A 16,691-nucleotide genomic window follows, 5' to 3' on the forward strand; every position below is an offset into this window, starting at 1 on the left:
TAGCTATCGTGAATAACAAGAACAGTGAAACTGGCAGCATAGGCTAGCTGCATGGTTACATTCCAGGGTCCTGGGTGGATTTGTACAATCTGTGCTGCCAACCAACCTGCTTTGGCTTCACTGTTATTTGTGATTCAAACTAGCTAGATAAAAGCTAGCTTAGCTATGTCTACCCATGCTGCAGTCACACCTCTGACTATAGAAATACCCTTACTGGGGAAACACTCGAGTTAGCTCAGCCATGAAGACAAGCCCATAGTCAGACAATTTTCAACATCCACAGTTTTTTGTGATGTACATGAAAATCTGGTTGTATCTTTGCAATATTGCCAACACCAAGCATTCAGCAATCATAGAATTTCAAATCAAGTTCATGGTCTTGGTCCTTGTGCTCAAAGCACTCCATGGCCAGTATATCTAAAAGATTGACTAAAGCTCCAGGACAAAGATGGTGGCTGATAACTCCACTCCTCTGGTACATGAGAGTTCTTAGCACTAAAACTCATCTGTGCAGGAGACCGCGTGATCTGAGATTGTGGAATGAACACCCCCAGAAACTAAGGAGCATCACAAATCTCACCATCTTCCACTCCAAGTGCAAGGTACCTTTCTTTGAGCTTGCCTTTTCAAACATAAACAGGTAGCAACAGGTGTATTTATTAGCTCCTCCCGGCCCTCCCCAAAACCAAAACAACAACAAAACCCTTATCACAACAAGGCACGCCACTGCGCATGCTTCTGTCTCCGGGGAGAGGAAGAGAGAACAAACCATACATGACAGATGTGTAGTCGTGTTGCTTAATGCACTTCTGGAAGGCGCTTAGATACTGCAGTGATGAGTGAGATCTGATATCCTACAGAGTCGTCACCAACATAACCAGCTTGTGAACTAGGCTAGGAATATAATTTGATATATTAACTTTGAATGTCTAGGAATACAACAAAGCTCAAAACTACTTTGAATTAAATAGAGAACATGCTTGAAAACCAAAGTGAGCTAGAACACTTTCCCCATTTGTAGCTGGGCATAGGAAGAGGTGCATGAGTTAAAGCAGTGCTTGCATAGGAAGTGTTCATTCTAATCACCATCAACAACTGCAGCGGTGTGTGATGGAAAATAGCAAAAATATCCACAGCTAATAATAACACTTTGCATTTCTGTAGCACCTTCCCTCCAAAGGTCTCAGCTCACTTCAAATCACTCAGGAGGCTTGAGTTAGATAAGTATTATCCCTCTTTTACGGATTGGGTAACTGAGGCACAGAAAGTTTAGGTCGCACAGGAACTCTGTGCAGAGCAAGGACTAGACCACAGGCCCTGGGTATCAGACTACCTAGCTGCACTGGAGATATTCTCTGACTGGTTTTAAAACCACTTCAGCTAAACGGAGTTTAAAATTATTTAAAGAGATAGTATGGACTCAGTTTTAGATGATTTAAGTTGGCTTGATCTATTTTTACTGAATGGGTTCCAAGACTGTATGAGGTTAGAAAATGCTTCCAGTGTAGACAAGGCCCCAAGTGCAAGTGCAAGTGTAAGTAGGAGGTGCGCTAAAAAATGGTATCAACAACATGTTTGAGTTGAGGAACTAATGAAAGGGAGTGGAAGAAAGAACTAGATGCCAAGCTAAGAAATGGCTTCTTCTTTTTCTCTGTAAATATTAAGATAATTAATTTTTGTGTTTAATTCTAAATTAATTACATTTTTCTTTTACATTTACAGTCATATTTTGAAAACACTTGTGCTGGGTCAGGTACTTTCCTTGTTTATCTGTGGGACTGCTGTTGCAAGCCAGTATTTAGCAGAACAGTACAAAGTGAACACTCCAATGCTACAAAGTTTTATCAACTATTGTTTGCTTCTTCTAGTTTATACAACAACGTTGGCATTTAGGAGAGGTATGTGAAATACTGTGGGAGGGATTTTGGTTCATAAAACTGTTTTCCTTGCATACTTTTCATATTAATGCACTAAAACAGTGAGACATGCACTCTGTGAAGTATGGGCCAACTGAACTGAACTGAACACCATGAGAGATATCATAAAAGTAGGGGTCCACTCCTGCACCCACTGACATCAATGGTAAAATGCCCAGTGACTCCAGTAGGAACAGGATTGGGCTGTAGAAGAGTGAATGCACCTGAATATTGTGGGGAGAGTAAAGGAGGTTTTATTTGTTTCATAATTTGTTTAAAAAAAAAACACTTTAAAATATATACAAAATGTATCAGTCATAGCATAGCGAGAAGCTGGCAATTTTATGGCCCTGACCCTGCCTTCAGACAGGCACGAGTGGACCCCTTTTCTTTTACAGAACCCCACTGAAGTCTGTGGACCTAATTCTCAGTTACTGAATTCCTATACTTCTGGCAAGAATGAAGAGAGGGAGGATGTGATGGCAAAGGCAGCTTTAAGATACCTTTGCACTTCCCATATTCTGGGCTATATAGGGCTATGCTCAGCCTTTTGAATAAATTAGAGCAGTCCTGAGGCTACTGCTTTTTTTATTCATCTTCTCTTTAAACAGCCCTAGTCTTGTCAGTTTCTTTTCAATTGGAAATCTTTCTATGCCTTTACTCATTTCTATTGCCTGTTTGTGGGCTGCGTTCTGTTTCTACTTTATCTTTCTTCAGATGGGCCAACTAGAAACAAACACAGTAAACACATTAGATATACTTTAAAAAGCAAGAGCTCTGAAATAAATATCCAGCATTCCTTTTGAAACAAACGTATATTGATTGAAGTTTTCTCTAACCAGGCAGTGACAGCCTTTTGCAAATTCTGAAAAGGAAGTGGTGGAAGTATATTCTGTTGGCAGTAGTGGATGTCGAAGCTAATTACACAATTGTAAAGGCTTACCAGTACACAACCCTAACAAGCGTTCAGGTATGGATCCTTTTCCCTTTCTGATTTGCTGCTTTTAAATCTGTTTGAATCCGTTACTAACATAAGATTTTATAGTACAAATATGGAACCGTTTTAAAATGGAAAAGGTTGTCAATATATGGAGTCCTCGCTGCAGTCTGGGGAATGGAGCATGCTGTGCCATGAGTAATAATTCTGGGAAGCAGTGAACATTTGCTCATGGTATCCAGTGCCAAGTCTCTTGAGTACAGCTATTATTTTGATAGAACGCGTTTTTAAGAATTTGCTGACAACAGCTTCATTTCCTGGGTGGTGCAAAACAAGGATTTGGGCCAGATTGTGTCTTGTCTGGCAAAGGCCCTTGTCCCCGCCCCAAGGAGCTCTGGGAAGCATTGTAACACAGTGGGGCACACCTGTTGCACGACACTCAGGCGGGTGCATTCTCATCCATGGCCAACCAGTATTTCTGACCAGTGTGGAGTGGGAGCTGGGCCGTGGCCCCACCTGCCTCCTGTTCCTTTTCACCTAGTTTTGATGTGGCTTGTATCCCAAGGAGCACTGCAGGGAGCAAGGACTGCAGCTGTGGCTGCCCCTTAGTGTGAGGAGAAGGGGAAGGTTCCTTTCATATCCTTCTGCTCAAGCAGCTGCACGGGAGTCAGCCACAGCCTGGCCCTAAAGGGCTCCAGCAGAGATTGAGATTTGTGAGTGTGACTGAAAGCACCCCTGTATTCACACCCTATGCACCACTGTAATAATCTTAGTACTAAATAGCCTTGTGAGGTATCATGAGGCTGGTCAATAATATCATGGTGGTGAAATGTTTGTAGCAATATTATATGTAATGTTATGAAATCCCCCTGTATGGTGTTATTAGGATACGTTCCAACCCACACAGCCCTGCCCAGGCAGAAGTTGTTAAACAGGCCTGTCCTAAACAAAGGAATGTGTGACATGAGTAGTAGACAGGGTCCTCCAGACAGCAGGGGGAGGAAATGACAGGAGACAAAGCAAAATTTGCATTTCAGCAAACACAGGTGAGAAGGAAGATGATGGTACCTTCTTCACCCCCAGATTCCCTGTCACCTTCTTTACTGTTTGATTAAACTTTGGTTTGAGGATAACCTTCAGAAGAAACCACTTCAGAGATTCACTGGACTATACAAGAGTGGGGCAGAGAACCTCATGTTCTCTCTCTCTTCTTCACCTAAGGAGACAAAGTAATCAGGGCCTTTGAGTCTCCGGGAGAGATCTTGACCAAGGAAAGGGTCAGTCACCATCTTGCTGGAAGACTGTGGGTGAGAAAGGCCATCTTAAACAAAGCCGTGACCAAAAACTTGCTAGATTAGGTTTTAGATTTTTAGATTTATGTTTTCACTTTCATCTCCTGTACCCGAATTCACTTAAAAATCCTATCTTCTTTATTATGAACTTGTTTTATTTTTAAAAATAAGCCAATCCAGTGCTGTGTATAAATTGAACTGTTTGGTAACTACAGTTAAAGTAGCAAACTGTTGAATATTTACCCTTTATAGGGACAGTAAACCTTTAATATCTGAACTGTCCAGGAGATACTCCTGGGGAAATGCTGTGCAACTGCAGTGCAGCAGAAGAATGCTCCCTCCCCCCATTCTCTTTGCTTCCTTGCAGAAAATGGTTTCTGTAGGGAAGCAAAGCGAAGCTGCACCAGTGCTCACTCACCCCTCCCTGGCAGCTCAGATGCTCTTTTTGGGCTGTGTGTGTGTGTTGGGGAGGTAAATCTCTGGGGGAGGAGGGTCTGGGGATGCCCCAGCCACCCAGAGACTGCTAGTCCCAGCTTGGGGTGGGGGAGAGGATCGAGACGGAGTTCTCCTTCCCCCTCTCCCTCCTCTGCACAGAGCAGCTGGGGCTGGGTCAGATTGTACCCTGGCTGCAGGAAGCTCTGCACGGGGTGTGGGGGAAGAGAATCTGGCTGCTGGGGCAGGGTTAGGGTTAGGTGTGAGGGAGGGTGCGGGGGGGGGGTCTGGATGCACGGGGTTTGGATGGATGGGGGAGCAGCTCCGTGTACAGTGACCCCTCCCCCCACCCATGCACCCAGTATCGCCCCTCCTTCTGAGCCCCTTCCGCATCAGGAGCCCCTCGCACCCAGAACCCCCCACACACACCGATTCCCCCAAGCTCCAACCCTGCCACGCCTCATCCCCTGCATCAGGAGTCCTCCGTCCCCCCACCGAACCCTAACCACCATCACCTGGACTCCCCTGCAGAGTCCCATTCCCCCTGCACCCAGAACCCCACACCGGGCTGCCCACACCCACATTGTGCCACATAGAACCCTGGAACTCTTGAGGGAATTCAGCAACAAAAAAATTAAAAAATTAAAATTCTGCAAAGTTCTGCATATTTTAATTGTCAAAATAACACAGAAACACAATAATCACTCCATTTTCAATTATTTTGGTAATTTATTTCAAAATACTTGTCAGCAAATAATTGAAAATGGTGTGATTATATTGTGTTATTTTGACAAATACAATATGCAGAATTTTAAAATACTGTGCACAGAATATTTAATTTTTGTCACAGAATATTTACTTTTTTTGTCGCAGAATTCCCTCAAGAGTAAGGAGAGGGTTGGACAGTGTAGAACACACATTTCTGGGAAATTTTGGGATTGGGAGTGTGTTGGAGTCCACCCTGCAAATAGTAACCAAGGGTGAAGGAAGCCAAAGTGTGACCGGTGTGTTGCTGACAGGCTGCTGGGGTCAGAGTTACTGGACCAGGGCTGTGGCTATACACAGACACTCAGGGTGTGACATGTATGCTGTTTGTGTGCAGCCCAGGTTGGGAGCTACAACAGCAAAGCACTTTGAGGCACCCAAGCTTGCAGGTGAGGTGGTGACACAGCCCCTCACTGGTCTGTCCTGCACCTGGGAATGTGACAGTGAATGAACCAGACAGGGAGAAAGCAGTGTTTAAAATACAGAGAGAGGCCCAAGCCATAATGTTTAGCCCTATCTCTGGCTCTGGATTTCCCCAAGGCTGGTCACTGCTGGAGACAGGCTACTTGACAAAATGGCCCAGTAGGCTGCCCCCTTAAAACAAGTTCAGGATACTCTGCATCAGTGAATCGATGGAGCTTGAGATCAGCCTCATGATTCTTCTCAGTGGGAAACTTCCACTCAGTGGGAAACTTCCATATACTTTCAACAAAGGAAAAACAAAACTATTTTCTTTAGTTTAGCAGATGTTTGCACTGCAAGGAAGAGTCTTGTAGATTTTTACAATGATAACATTGAGATGGCAACTGCTATTTCCCAGTAAGTAAAGAAAAAAGGATTTTGGTGCTCACGTGCAATGGTTTATCCTGCCACAGTGAAAACAATACCAGTGGAAATTAGAATTCTAACAAGGACACGTTTTAATTTCATGCCATCGTCTAGCTGAGCTGATAATTGAAATAAGTTGTTTGACCATATACTTCACAGCACAAAATATGCAATATTGAAAGAAAGATCGCTTTATATTAAGGGCCCATTTATAAATGGTTTCTGAATAATTATAGATGTTATCAACATGTTATAGATAAGAGTATTATCTATTATAGACGTTTATAAGCTGTGACGGGTTGGATCACAGAAACCCCCCCGGGGCGCTGCCACCTGGTTTGCCAAGACTACCTCTGCTCCTGTTTTCCCTGCCAGCTCAGGACTCCAGCACCCTGTCTTGCTGAGCCAGACACTCCCGTCTGCTCCAACAAAGACCCAGGGTCTGAATTACTTGCCCCAAAGCTGCAGGTTTACCTGAAAACAGCTTACAGAAGTGTGCTTGTCTTTAGCACTCAGATGCCCAACTCCCAATGGGGTCTAAACCCAAATAAATCCGTTTTACCCTGTATAAAACTTATGCAGGGTAAACTCATAAATTGTTCGCCCTCTATAACACTGATGGAGAGAGCTGCAGTTGCTTGCTTCCCCAGGTATTAATACATACTCTGAGTTAATTAATAAGGAAAAAGTGATTTTATTAAATACAGAAAGTAGGATTTAAGTGGTTCCAAGCAGTAACAGACAGAACAAAGTAAGTCACCAAGCAAAATAAAGTAAAATGCGCAAATCTATGTCTAATCAAACTAAATACAGATAAGATCCTCACCAGTTCCAGAATACTCCCTTCTACGGACTAATCTCCTTTTAGCGTGGGTCCAGCAATCACTCACACCCCCTGTAGTTACTGTCCTTTGTTCCAGGTTCCTTCAAGTATCCTGGCGGGTGGAGAGGCTCGTTCTTTAGCAAGCTGAAGATAAAATGGAGGGGTCTCCCAGGGGTTTAAATAAACTTTCTCTTGTGGGTGGAGACCCCCTCCTCATCCTGTGTAGAATCCAGTCACAAAATGGAGATTCGGAATCACATGGGCAAGTTACATGCCCATGCATGACTCAGGACTTGCAGGTAGTAGCCATTACCCACGTACTACCTTGAACATCCTCAGGTAGACTTCTTATGTGGATTGGAGTCTTCCAAGCTCTTTTGTTTGTTAAGTGCTTCCTGATTGAGCACTTAATTTGCACATTCCTTTCCCAAGAAGTGACCAAATGTTCTAACTAAGGCTACTTAGAAATCAAGCAATTATACAGCCAATATTCATAACTTTGAACACACAAATGGTGCCTGCATACAGCTAGGATGAACATAACCAGTAGATCATAACCTTTACATAGATATATTACATGGCATATATAGCAAAACCCTATTCCAGTTATATCATACATACATTTATGAGCACCCCCCCATAAAGCCTTATGGGGTACATTGTCACAGAAGCACATCAGTGGAAGGTGTTATAATGGTTATAAGCAACCTATTGATCTGTTGGGATCACTAAATCTGTAATAATTGACTAACCATTTATTAAAACATCTATTAGCTGTTTATAAATGAAACCTTAGTATAAAGTGTGGCCAAAAACTGAGCGGAGACAGAACATCTGGTAAATCAAATTGGAGGGTCATTTTTTTTCCTCCCTGTAACAAAGGAGGGCAAAACTGAACAGCAACAGAGAGTTTGCTGAGGTTCTAGTAGCAATAACTCCAAATGTCAATTGCCTACTGCCCCATAGGTGTCTTAGAGCGCTAGTGTATGAACCATTATTCTTATAAGTAATCCCAGTGACATCAGTGGGCCAGATTCACTGCTGTGCTTCAGCTGCTTTGCCCTTCTCTGATCCTAGTGCTAGAAGATGGTATCTTATACTAGAGGGCTTTGTAATCTAGCAGATAAAGACATAACAAGATCCAGTTGAAGTTGGAAAAATTCAAACTGGAAATAAGATTTTTTTTTTTTAAAACTGAGGGTGATTAACCATTGAAACAGATTACCAAGAAAAATTACCCATCCTTTGGATGTTTCAATCAAGATTGGAACTCTTTCTAAAAGATGTGCTCTAGCTCAACCACAAGTTATTGGCGTTATTGGGCTAGATGTAGGAATCACTGGCTGAAATTCTGTGGAGGTCAGAATAGATCATCTCATGGTCCCTTCTGGGCTTAAAAATCTATTAAAGTTTTTTATTTTTAAAATGATTTTTTCAGTCTGGGCTGGAGGACTGTTTGATGATTAGAAAACTAGTGAAATGGTGACCGCATTTATCTATAAATAGTGAAAGGGACATTTCTAGACAGACTGTCTAAAACTCTTTGCTTTTGCTTCTTTTTGGTAAAACCTATTTGACGTCAATGACTATCATTTCACGCAGAGGAGGCTTTGTTAAAGATTCAGCAATTTCAGATAGATTCCCTAATAGCTCTGGCTGGTCTTTCAGCAAAATCAGGGAAGACAAGATTTTACATTCCTGACATTTCTAAAGGTTAAAAAAAAAAAAAAAGGCAGAAAACAAACAAACATCCTTAAACACTCTCCCCACAACCCCTTTGACTTGATCTATCATTGAGAACCAAAAAGGGGACAAACACAGTTTTAAAAAATCCTTTGCGGGTCACTTTTAAGTGCTTCATTCTAGGAGACAACCACCTTGGAGCCTAGTTGTGATTTATCCCTAAGCAGATGCATGGGGAGTAACTGGACATAAGGCTGTATAGCCTGTATGACTGGGCAGGGCTTGTGAGTCTGTCCATGGTGGAGGAAAGAGACGGAGCTTTGTGTCTGATGCTCATTTCTCTGAGCAAGTGGGTTGGAGGGGGGCAGAGAGAGACTAGACAGAGCAATGGTAAAGCTCTCTTACATGTCACTAGCTGGATGAGACGGGGGAATATACAGAAGGTAGAAGTGGGCTGTTGCAGCAAATTCCCTTCACCCACCCAAAAATATTCGCTCAAGGGAAACTGTGATGCAGAGGGACATCTCAGGCTATGTCTATACTGCAGGTGCTACAGTGGCACAGCTATGGTGCTGTGGCAGCGTTGTAGTGTAGACATTTGCTACAATGACAAAAGGATTTTTTCCCTCGAGAGGGGGTAACTAGGTCGACAGCAGAATTCTTCTATCAACCTAGCGGTGTCTATACCTGGGCCTAGGTCAGCTTAGCTACATCTCTCAGGGTTGTGTATTTTTACATCACTGAGTGACACAGCTAGGTTGACCTGTTTTAGATGTAGATCAGGCCTCAGAGTCACCATTCCTTTCTGGAACTCCTCCTGGGATGGGGTAGTTAAACACCTCCCTACATAGGGCTGAAAGTAAACTCTTAACATAGCCTTTAATTACAGGCAATGGAGTAACAGAGCTGTGAAATCTAGAACAATGTGCATTGCTGTTCCAGCAGATAAATGACACCTTTAGTTTAACACTAGACAAAACCGCAGAATTCAGTGGTGCCAGAGGAAGTGTAAATGTTTTCATTCTTACCATAAAGCAAATGCTACATTGGAATGTTTGGTAATACATGTCAGAACATGTTCTCATAATACAGCCTTGGTAGGTCCCTGTACATCTGTGGGCTTCTCAAATAGGGCAAACTGGAGAGAATCCAGGGAACAGAGAAAAAACTGATAGCAGGATTAGACGAGCATGTGATTTATGAAGCACAATTAAGATTTAACCTGTGACAATTCCTCATTCTGCTGTCTTGATTTTAGTTGAAATACTCTGTATAGTTATGAGCAAGTGAAAACATGGGGTAATAAACAAAAGTCACTTTGCAGCCTTGCTTTTGTAAGTGGTAATCACACTTCAGTAACAGGAGTATGCAGAATAAAACACTGAAATGGTGTATTTAGAAAGGCAAAAAGTAACAGTGAACATTAAGGACGGAGGGCTAACTCTTGATCATGGTACTTACGTGAGAAGTTCCATTGATTTGGCACTTATGTTTGGATGTGACTCCAGGAGATCAGTTTTTAATATGTATGTTTTAGTTCTGGTAAGTTTCAGTGATTTGAAGCACAATGTACAGGGCTCTGTGGGAAGCTGGACCTAAATTTGGCTGAAGTCCCTTAACCCTCACTTTCTATGGCATCCATTGAGGCAGACTAGAAAGTCAACACCAGTTTCTGGCAAATTCCAACAGGAAAGGTGTTTGTTGTTTTTACTGAATTAGATATAAAAAATGAATAATACAATTGGCACAATGTTCCTTGTGTTACTTATTTTTCTGTTACATTCAATCTGTTTTATGCTGCAACCCAGTTTTCAGTTTTGAGTATATTACAGAGTTTTGGACTGATAATGCATTGCTGTATTGTAGATGTTTTCTGGAAGAAACTGTAGGTTTTGGAAACTGGCTATGGGATAACTGTTCCCCTCAAAAATTATTTACAACTTTCCTTTCAGTAGCACTAAATTAACCAAAACATAGGGTTTTTTTCAGCAGAACCCATCTTAAAAATGCAGGGCCAGATTTGGTCTCAGTCACATTAGTACAAAACTGCAATAACTCCATTATTTTTACTGGATTTACTCTAGATTTTCACTGGTATAACTGGGATCAGAATCTAGCCCATAGTTCAGAATTCAAGGTAGAAAAGGGGAAAAAATAAAAAACCCAGTTGAGCATGACCAGATTTAGCTACTTTAGTGTGGCAAAATAAAACCACATAAAAAGAGGAAAAAAATTAAATCCAAACAAAAATCCTCTTTCTAGTAGTTCAGTGGCCCCTGGAGGAACATGGGCTTAGTAGCAACATTTTCAACACTCTCACTCCTAACGATAGTGGGGGTGAGCAGACCCATCATGAATGTAATACACTTAGTTTATAGATACGAGAAACTTTCCACTCAGTAGCACCCACTCCTGCCTAAGTCACATAATGGCTTTGATGGCAAAATGTGGACCTGATTCCCCTCTGACCTAAACTGGCTTTACACTGGTGTAACTTCATTGACTTCCATAGGCTTACTCCTGATGTACTCTGGTGGAGAATGAAATTCATGTTTGCCCTCTGGATGGTGAAATGAAGATTTTTTTTTTTTTTGGCAGATTTCTAATTAAAAACTGTTTCTTTGTACGCATAGCTGCTGGACTGCTTTGGGATCCCTGTGTTGATGGCTCTATCATGGTTCATTCTGCGCGCAAGATACAGACTCATCCATTTCATAGCTGTTGCTGTCTGTCTGTTGGGTGTGGGAACTATGGTTGGTGCAGACATATTAGCTGGGAGGCAGAACAGTGAAGGTAAGGAATTGGTTATCATCTGGGAAGAGTGTGGAGACATGGGTTTCATGACATTCTTACTTTCAAAGGGGAGACAAAAGAAGAGAAAACTCATGGTGAATGGGTTTGACTCTATTCCAGGGTGACACCCTCTATTTCAGGTTAACACCCTTCCAAACTCTAGGACTTCTGTCTTTTCAGACTGCAGACATGGGGGTGGAGCCATATGTTACAGGATTCTCTTCTCCTTGTCCTGGAGAACAACACTTCCACTTTTGGTTCCTTTGTTGAAGTGTAGTAGCTCCTCGCTCCCCAAAGACAGTATTTGAGGACTTGTATTCAGACTTATGGGGATGGTGGTATCCGTTTGCCTGCAGACCTGGGTTAATGCTACTGCCTCAAAGACTGAGGCCAAGATTCTCAAAGGTATTTAGGTGCCTAAGTCCCATTGATTTCATTGGGAGTTAGGCACCTAAATACCTTTGAGGATCTGGGCCCAAGTTCATTAAGCCCTGCTGCTATCTTTTTGCACCACTCCAAAGGCATGAAGGGGCCAGAAGGCTAGCAGCTCTCTGCAGCTGGAGATACTGCTTGTATAGGGGAATCCCTGTGTGGCATCGAAGTCGGTGTCAGGGGCATGCTGGGGATGGAGGAGGTGTGGCCAGGAAGGTTGGCTCCTTGAGGCCAACGGCCAATTGGGCATAGATTAGAGCAGGATTAGGGATGCTCTAAACTATGCTGGGGCCAAAACAATCTCGAGCCAGCACCAGCATTAGGGAGCCACAGAGAGATCCTTTGCAGTTTGCCCATTACCTAGGGTTGCCAACATTGTATTTCAAGAATAAGGCACCATTTTCTTAGTACCTCTGCCCCACCCCTCCTTCCGATATCATTATTAATTATCATTATTAATAATAAGCAGTACTTATCTACCTTCACCAGGGGTATTTCTTGCTGCTTTTTGCAGCACTCAGCAACTCCCGATCTTGTTATACAGAGATGAAAAAATAAGGGATGTCCCTTGTAATAAGGGACTATTGGCAATCCTGCTGTGTACAGCACTTATTTATTGGGTGCAGCTGAGTACTGTGGCCTATGTGTATGTTTATCTCTTTTAACCTCTCCTCAAATAAAACCTTGCCCTTTAGATTTTGGAGTTAATTAAAACTTCTAGTAATTAGTACTGTTGCAAACCAAAGAGAGTGTGGATGAGTTCTCTTTGGCTAGAGCTAACATATCAACATGTCTTTAGTCCAATTAAAAAACTTATAATGGGCCTGGAACTGCAACTGTTAAATACACTGAATAGCACCTACTTACACAACCAGTCTCATTGATGTCAGTGGGTCTTTTCATATGACTTAGGCTTTGTCTACACTACACAGCTTTTAGCTATCTCAATGTAAATCCTAGCAGAAATGAGTCAAGATAAACCTCAGGTGGGAGATGTAGTTTGACCTCGACTAGCTACATGGAGGTAAAACCGCCGTCTGCCTTGTCTCCACCAGGATTTTACAGTGAGTGTGATATCTATCTTGATGTAAAAAGACATCTTTTTTGTAGTGAAGGCATAGTCGTAGTGCTACTTGACATTAGTAAGCATGACTTATGTTTGATAATGGGCTCTTCAATCTAGCAGAGAAAGGTATAACACGATCCAATGGCTGGAAGATAAAGCTAGACAAATTCAGACTGCAAATAAGATGTAAATTTTTAACGGTGAGAGTAATTAACCATTGAAACAATTTATCAAGGGTCATGGTGGATTCTTCATCACTGACAATTTTTAAATCAAGATGGGATGTTTTTCTAAAAGAGCTGCTCTAGGAATTATTTTGGGGAAGTTCTATGGCCTGTGTTGTACGGGAAGTCAGACTTGATGAGCACAATGGTCTCTTCTGGCCTTAGAATCTATGACAGAATAGAGTCCAAAGGGAAAATCTTCCTTCCCTGAGATTTCTAGATTTGTCATGATTCATCCATCATAGATACAACATAGATATACTTCTTGCAAGAAGTGTCTTTCTCAGTCCTTCCCTCAGCTCCCAGTCATGTTTCCTAAAGAACGACTATCAAACTGCTTGGGGAAGAGGTTTTAAATCAAATCAAGGACTTTAATGAGAGCAACGATCTGGCTATTGAACCGATGCATAAGGGCATTACCTGAAGACTGTTGGCATTACAGGGAATCCCATTAGTATAGTATAAAAGGCTTATTTTAGCCCATATCATGCAATCACAGACTTGTAGCACCCACTTAAGAGCTTTCATAGACTTGGAGCCTAATTCTGCTCCCCCTGAAATCAATAAATTGACTTTAATGGGAGCTGAATCAGGCCCTTAATGCAGAAGAACTGAATCAATGGTCTGAAAGGTAGGATTCTTCTGGAATTCCCACACAGTGCTTAACTGTAGCAGAACTAGATAGAACTGGATCTTACTAAGTGTGTTTTAACCTTTAAAATAAAACCCAAAAGCTCAGCTGGCCCCAAATTTTGCAAGGGCGGCTGGAGCCTTTGGCATTGTCAGCCTTCGGTTTGCGAGTAATCGGTCACAAGCAGGACAGAAACATTCCCCTCTCCCTAACGTGAAAGGTGGAGACATTAGAAATAAACTTGTTTATTTAAATAAAAAAAAGCTAAAAAGTGTTTACAGTATTTCCCTTTTTGTGGATTAATATTTCTGTACAGGAAGTGACGTGGTGGTTGGCGATGTCTTAGTTCTGCTGGGTGCTTCTTTGTATGCCATTTCTAATGTGAGTGAGGAATACATTGTGAAAAATCTGAGCAGAGTGGAGTTTCTAGGAATGGTGGGCTTGTTTGGGACTATTATCAGCGGTCTACAGCTGTAAGGATCTAATATATTTACTTTAACCCTAATTAAGAACACACTGCAGAATGATTTCTTTGTGTACCACCAAATGGTGCTATTGTTTTTAAATTAATTCATTGTTAAGTTTGCATTTACCTAGGCATTTGGGGTCCTTTTTATTGATCTGCAGTATGCATTTCATTTCCTTTTTACATCTGCTGCCTCGGTCATACATGCTGCTGCTTCATGTAGCACCCTTGAGGTCCAATCCTGCAAACCTGTCTGAGTGTGGGCCCAGATCCTCAAAGGCATTCAGGTGCCAAACTTCCATTGATTTCAATGGGAGTGCGGTACCTAAATACCTCTGAGGATCTGGGCCATAGTCTGTACTTGTGTGAATAGTCTCATTGACCTTCATGGGACCACTCATGTGACAAAGGACTACTCACGGGATTGCATTTCTGTAAAGGTTTTTCCAGTGAGAACCTGCAGGAGTTACTCCCTGGCAGAATGACTTCTATGATTTTCTAAAGTGACTAAAAAATCAGTGTTAAAATGTATTTAAAACGAAAAGGGATGATTAAAGAGGGGGTATTTGTGATGTTTAAGCTTGAATTTAAAAATGAGGCAACATTTACTATTGCAATCAAACATGGAGACAGAGAGAGCAGGCAAACAAGGCCTACTAATTAATGTTATGTTCCTCACCTCTCAGCATCACAGTTAATAATTTTCTCAGATGGTATGTTAAATAGCAAGTGAACCTGTGAAAGGCAAAGAGCCTTTTTATTTAACTCTTATGTATTCTTTCCTTATTATAAGAGAGAAAGAAAGTCAAAGCATTTCTTATACATGCTCGTAATTAAATCCACTATTTGAATACATAGTGAAAACAATGCAAAGTAATTTTCACTTCAGCATTGTCTTTTCTTACGTAGAGCCATTGTGGAACACTCGGACATTGCTCACATTCAGTGGAACTGGAAAATTGGTATGTGTACATTAAAATTATGTATAAATTAAAACACCTCAGAAAAATGGATAATTGGTTGAATTTATCAGAGCTATGATATCTTCATTTCCCTTTATTTCATTTGTTGGCATAAAACAAGCAACATTCATACTGTGTTTAAAAAAAAAAGCGTTGTACTCTATGCAAACTCTGGGTAGCAAAGAGATAAGCTTTACAGGTTTTGGACCCCAAAATCCACGTAGGTCCATGGAACTGAACCACATTGACCGCCAAAGTACAGACGATCCAATCAAGACAGAAGTTATGGCATTGGCTGCTATTTCATAATATTTTATTCATGCCACCAACATCATTGTTGTCTTGACTGGGTTTGTTTCAGCCAGAATATTTCAGGCAGATGCTGGTGTCCCCTCTAGGCAAAGTTAGTCTTAACTAGAGCTGATTGGAGGACAGAAATTCAGTTTGGCAAAAGATCAAGATTTCAAAATTTGGCTTCGTTCTGAATCTGAGCGAAAACCAAAAATCTTGAGATTCTCTGCAAAGGAAAATTCCCAAATAAAATTCATTTTGGGTCAATCAAAATGTTTCATGTCAATTCCAACATTTTGCTTTTGTATCATATAATACAAGATTTAAAAACTTGAAATGAAATGTCATTTCAAAATGAAAATTTGAGAAGTTTTGCTTTGAAAGGGTCAAAATGGGATGTTTCAACCTGTTGCAGTTTTTCTGATTTCTTCTGAAATTAAACTCCAGCAAAAATGACGTGATTTCATAAAGTGTTTTGATTTAGATGGAATTGCGTATTCTGATGGAATATGGTTCCATCAACATTTTTCTGACCAGCTCTAGTATTATCCAATGAAGACTGAAGGAACAGGATTATTCCTTTTTTTTGATGTTACAGGCCCCCTCCTTCATCTCCCTGTGATCAAGGTCTGTATAGAAATTCAGTACTTCCTCCCTGCCGTTCATCCACACAACATCTGAATCTGTGCAAGACTTTCCCTGTTACTGTAATTTTCTTTCTTTCTTGTTTTTGCCATACAAGAGAGTTATATGAAGGAACTTGCTTGTACCCAGTTTGATTAATATTTATTATTTGTATTACTGTAGCACCTGATAAAATGTGCAAAGATTTACAATGTCTGAAGAACATCAGTCTTTTTTGCTCTCTTATTATTCATTCCTTTTAGTGTAAATTGTTGTCTTGTTTTACAGTGTTGCTATTCGTGGCTTTTGCCCTCTGTATGTTTGGGCTGTATAGCTTCATGCCAGTAGTGATTAAAGTTACTAGCGCTACTTCTGTCAACTTGGGCATTCTGACAGCTGATCTCTACAGTCTTTTTTTTGGACTGTTCCTGTTTGGCTATAAGGTAAGCAAACATTCAATCATGGTTTCAGTTAAGTTTCATTCCAAAGCATAACCATCTTAACTGTCTCTAACAGCTATTTGAAT

The 16,691-nt window shown here is 41.3% G+C and overlaps 1 protein-coding gene across 5 annotated transcripts in view; it reads left to right on the forward strand.

The window, feature by feature from the left end:
* Positions 1-16,691, forward strand: part of SLC35F2 (solute carrier family 35 member F2) — a 36,107-nt gene that overhangs the window by 9,783 nt on the left and 9,633 nt on the right. For 4 of the 5 annotated variants that reach the window (XR_255492.3, XM_005289965.4, XM_024110194.3 and 1 more), the window contains exons 2-7: positions 1,723-1,898; positions 2,759-2,886; positions 11,310-11,469; positions 14,139-14,295; positions 15,198-15,250; positions 16,454-16,608. Coding sequence is in view for 4 of the 5 variants with exons in the window: in XM_005289965.4 (XP_005290022.1) it covers positions 1,723-1,898; positions 2,759-2,886; positions 11,310-11,469; positions 14,139-14,295; positions 15,198-15,250; positions 16,454-16,608 (829 nt within the window). In the remaining variant the exon portion in view is untranslated. Of the gene's footprint in view, positions 1-1,722; positions 1,899-2,758; positions 2,887-11,309; positions 11,470-14,138; positions 14,296-15,197; positions 15,251-16,139; positions 16,169-16,453; positions 16,609-16,691 lie in introns of all 5 variants that reach the window. The other variant, XM_024110192.3, reaches the window with a different exon arrangement.

Source organism: Chrysemys picta, chromosome 1 (genome assembly GCF_011386835.1).
Source record: "Chrysemys picta bellii isolate R12L10 chromosome 1, ASM1138683v2, whole genome shotgun sequence".
Taxonomy (NCBI): Eukaryota; Metazoa; Chordata; order Testudines; family Emydidae; genus Chrysemys; species Chrysemys picta.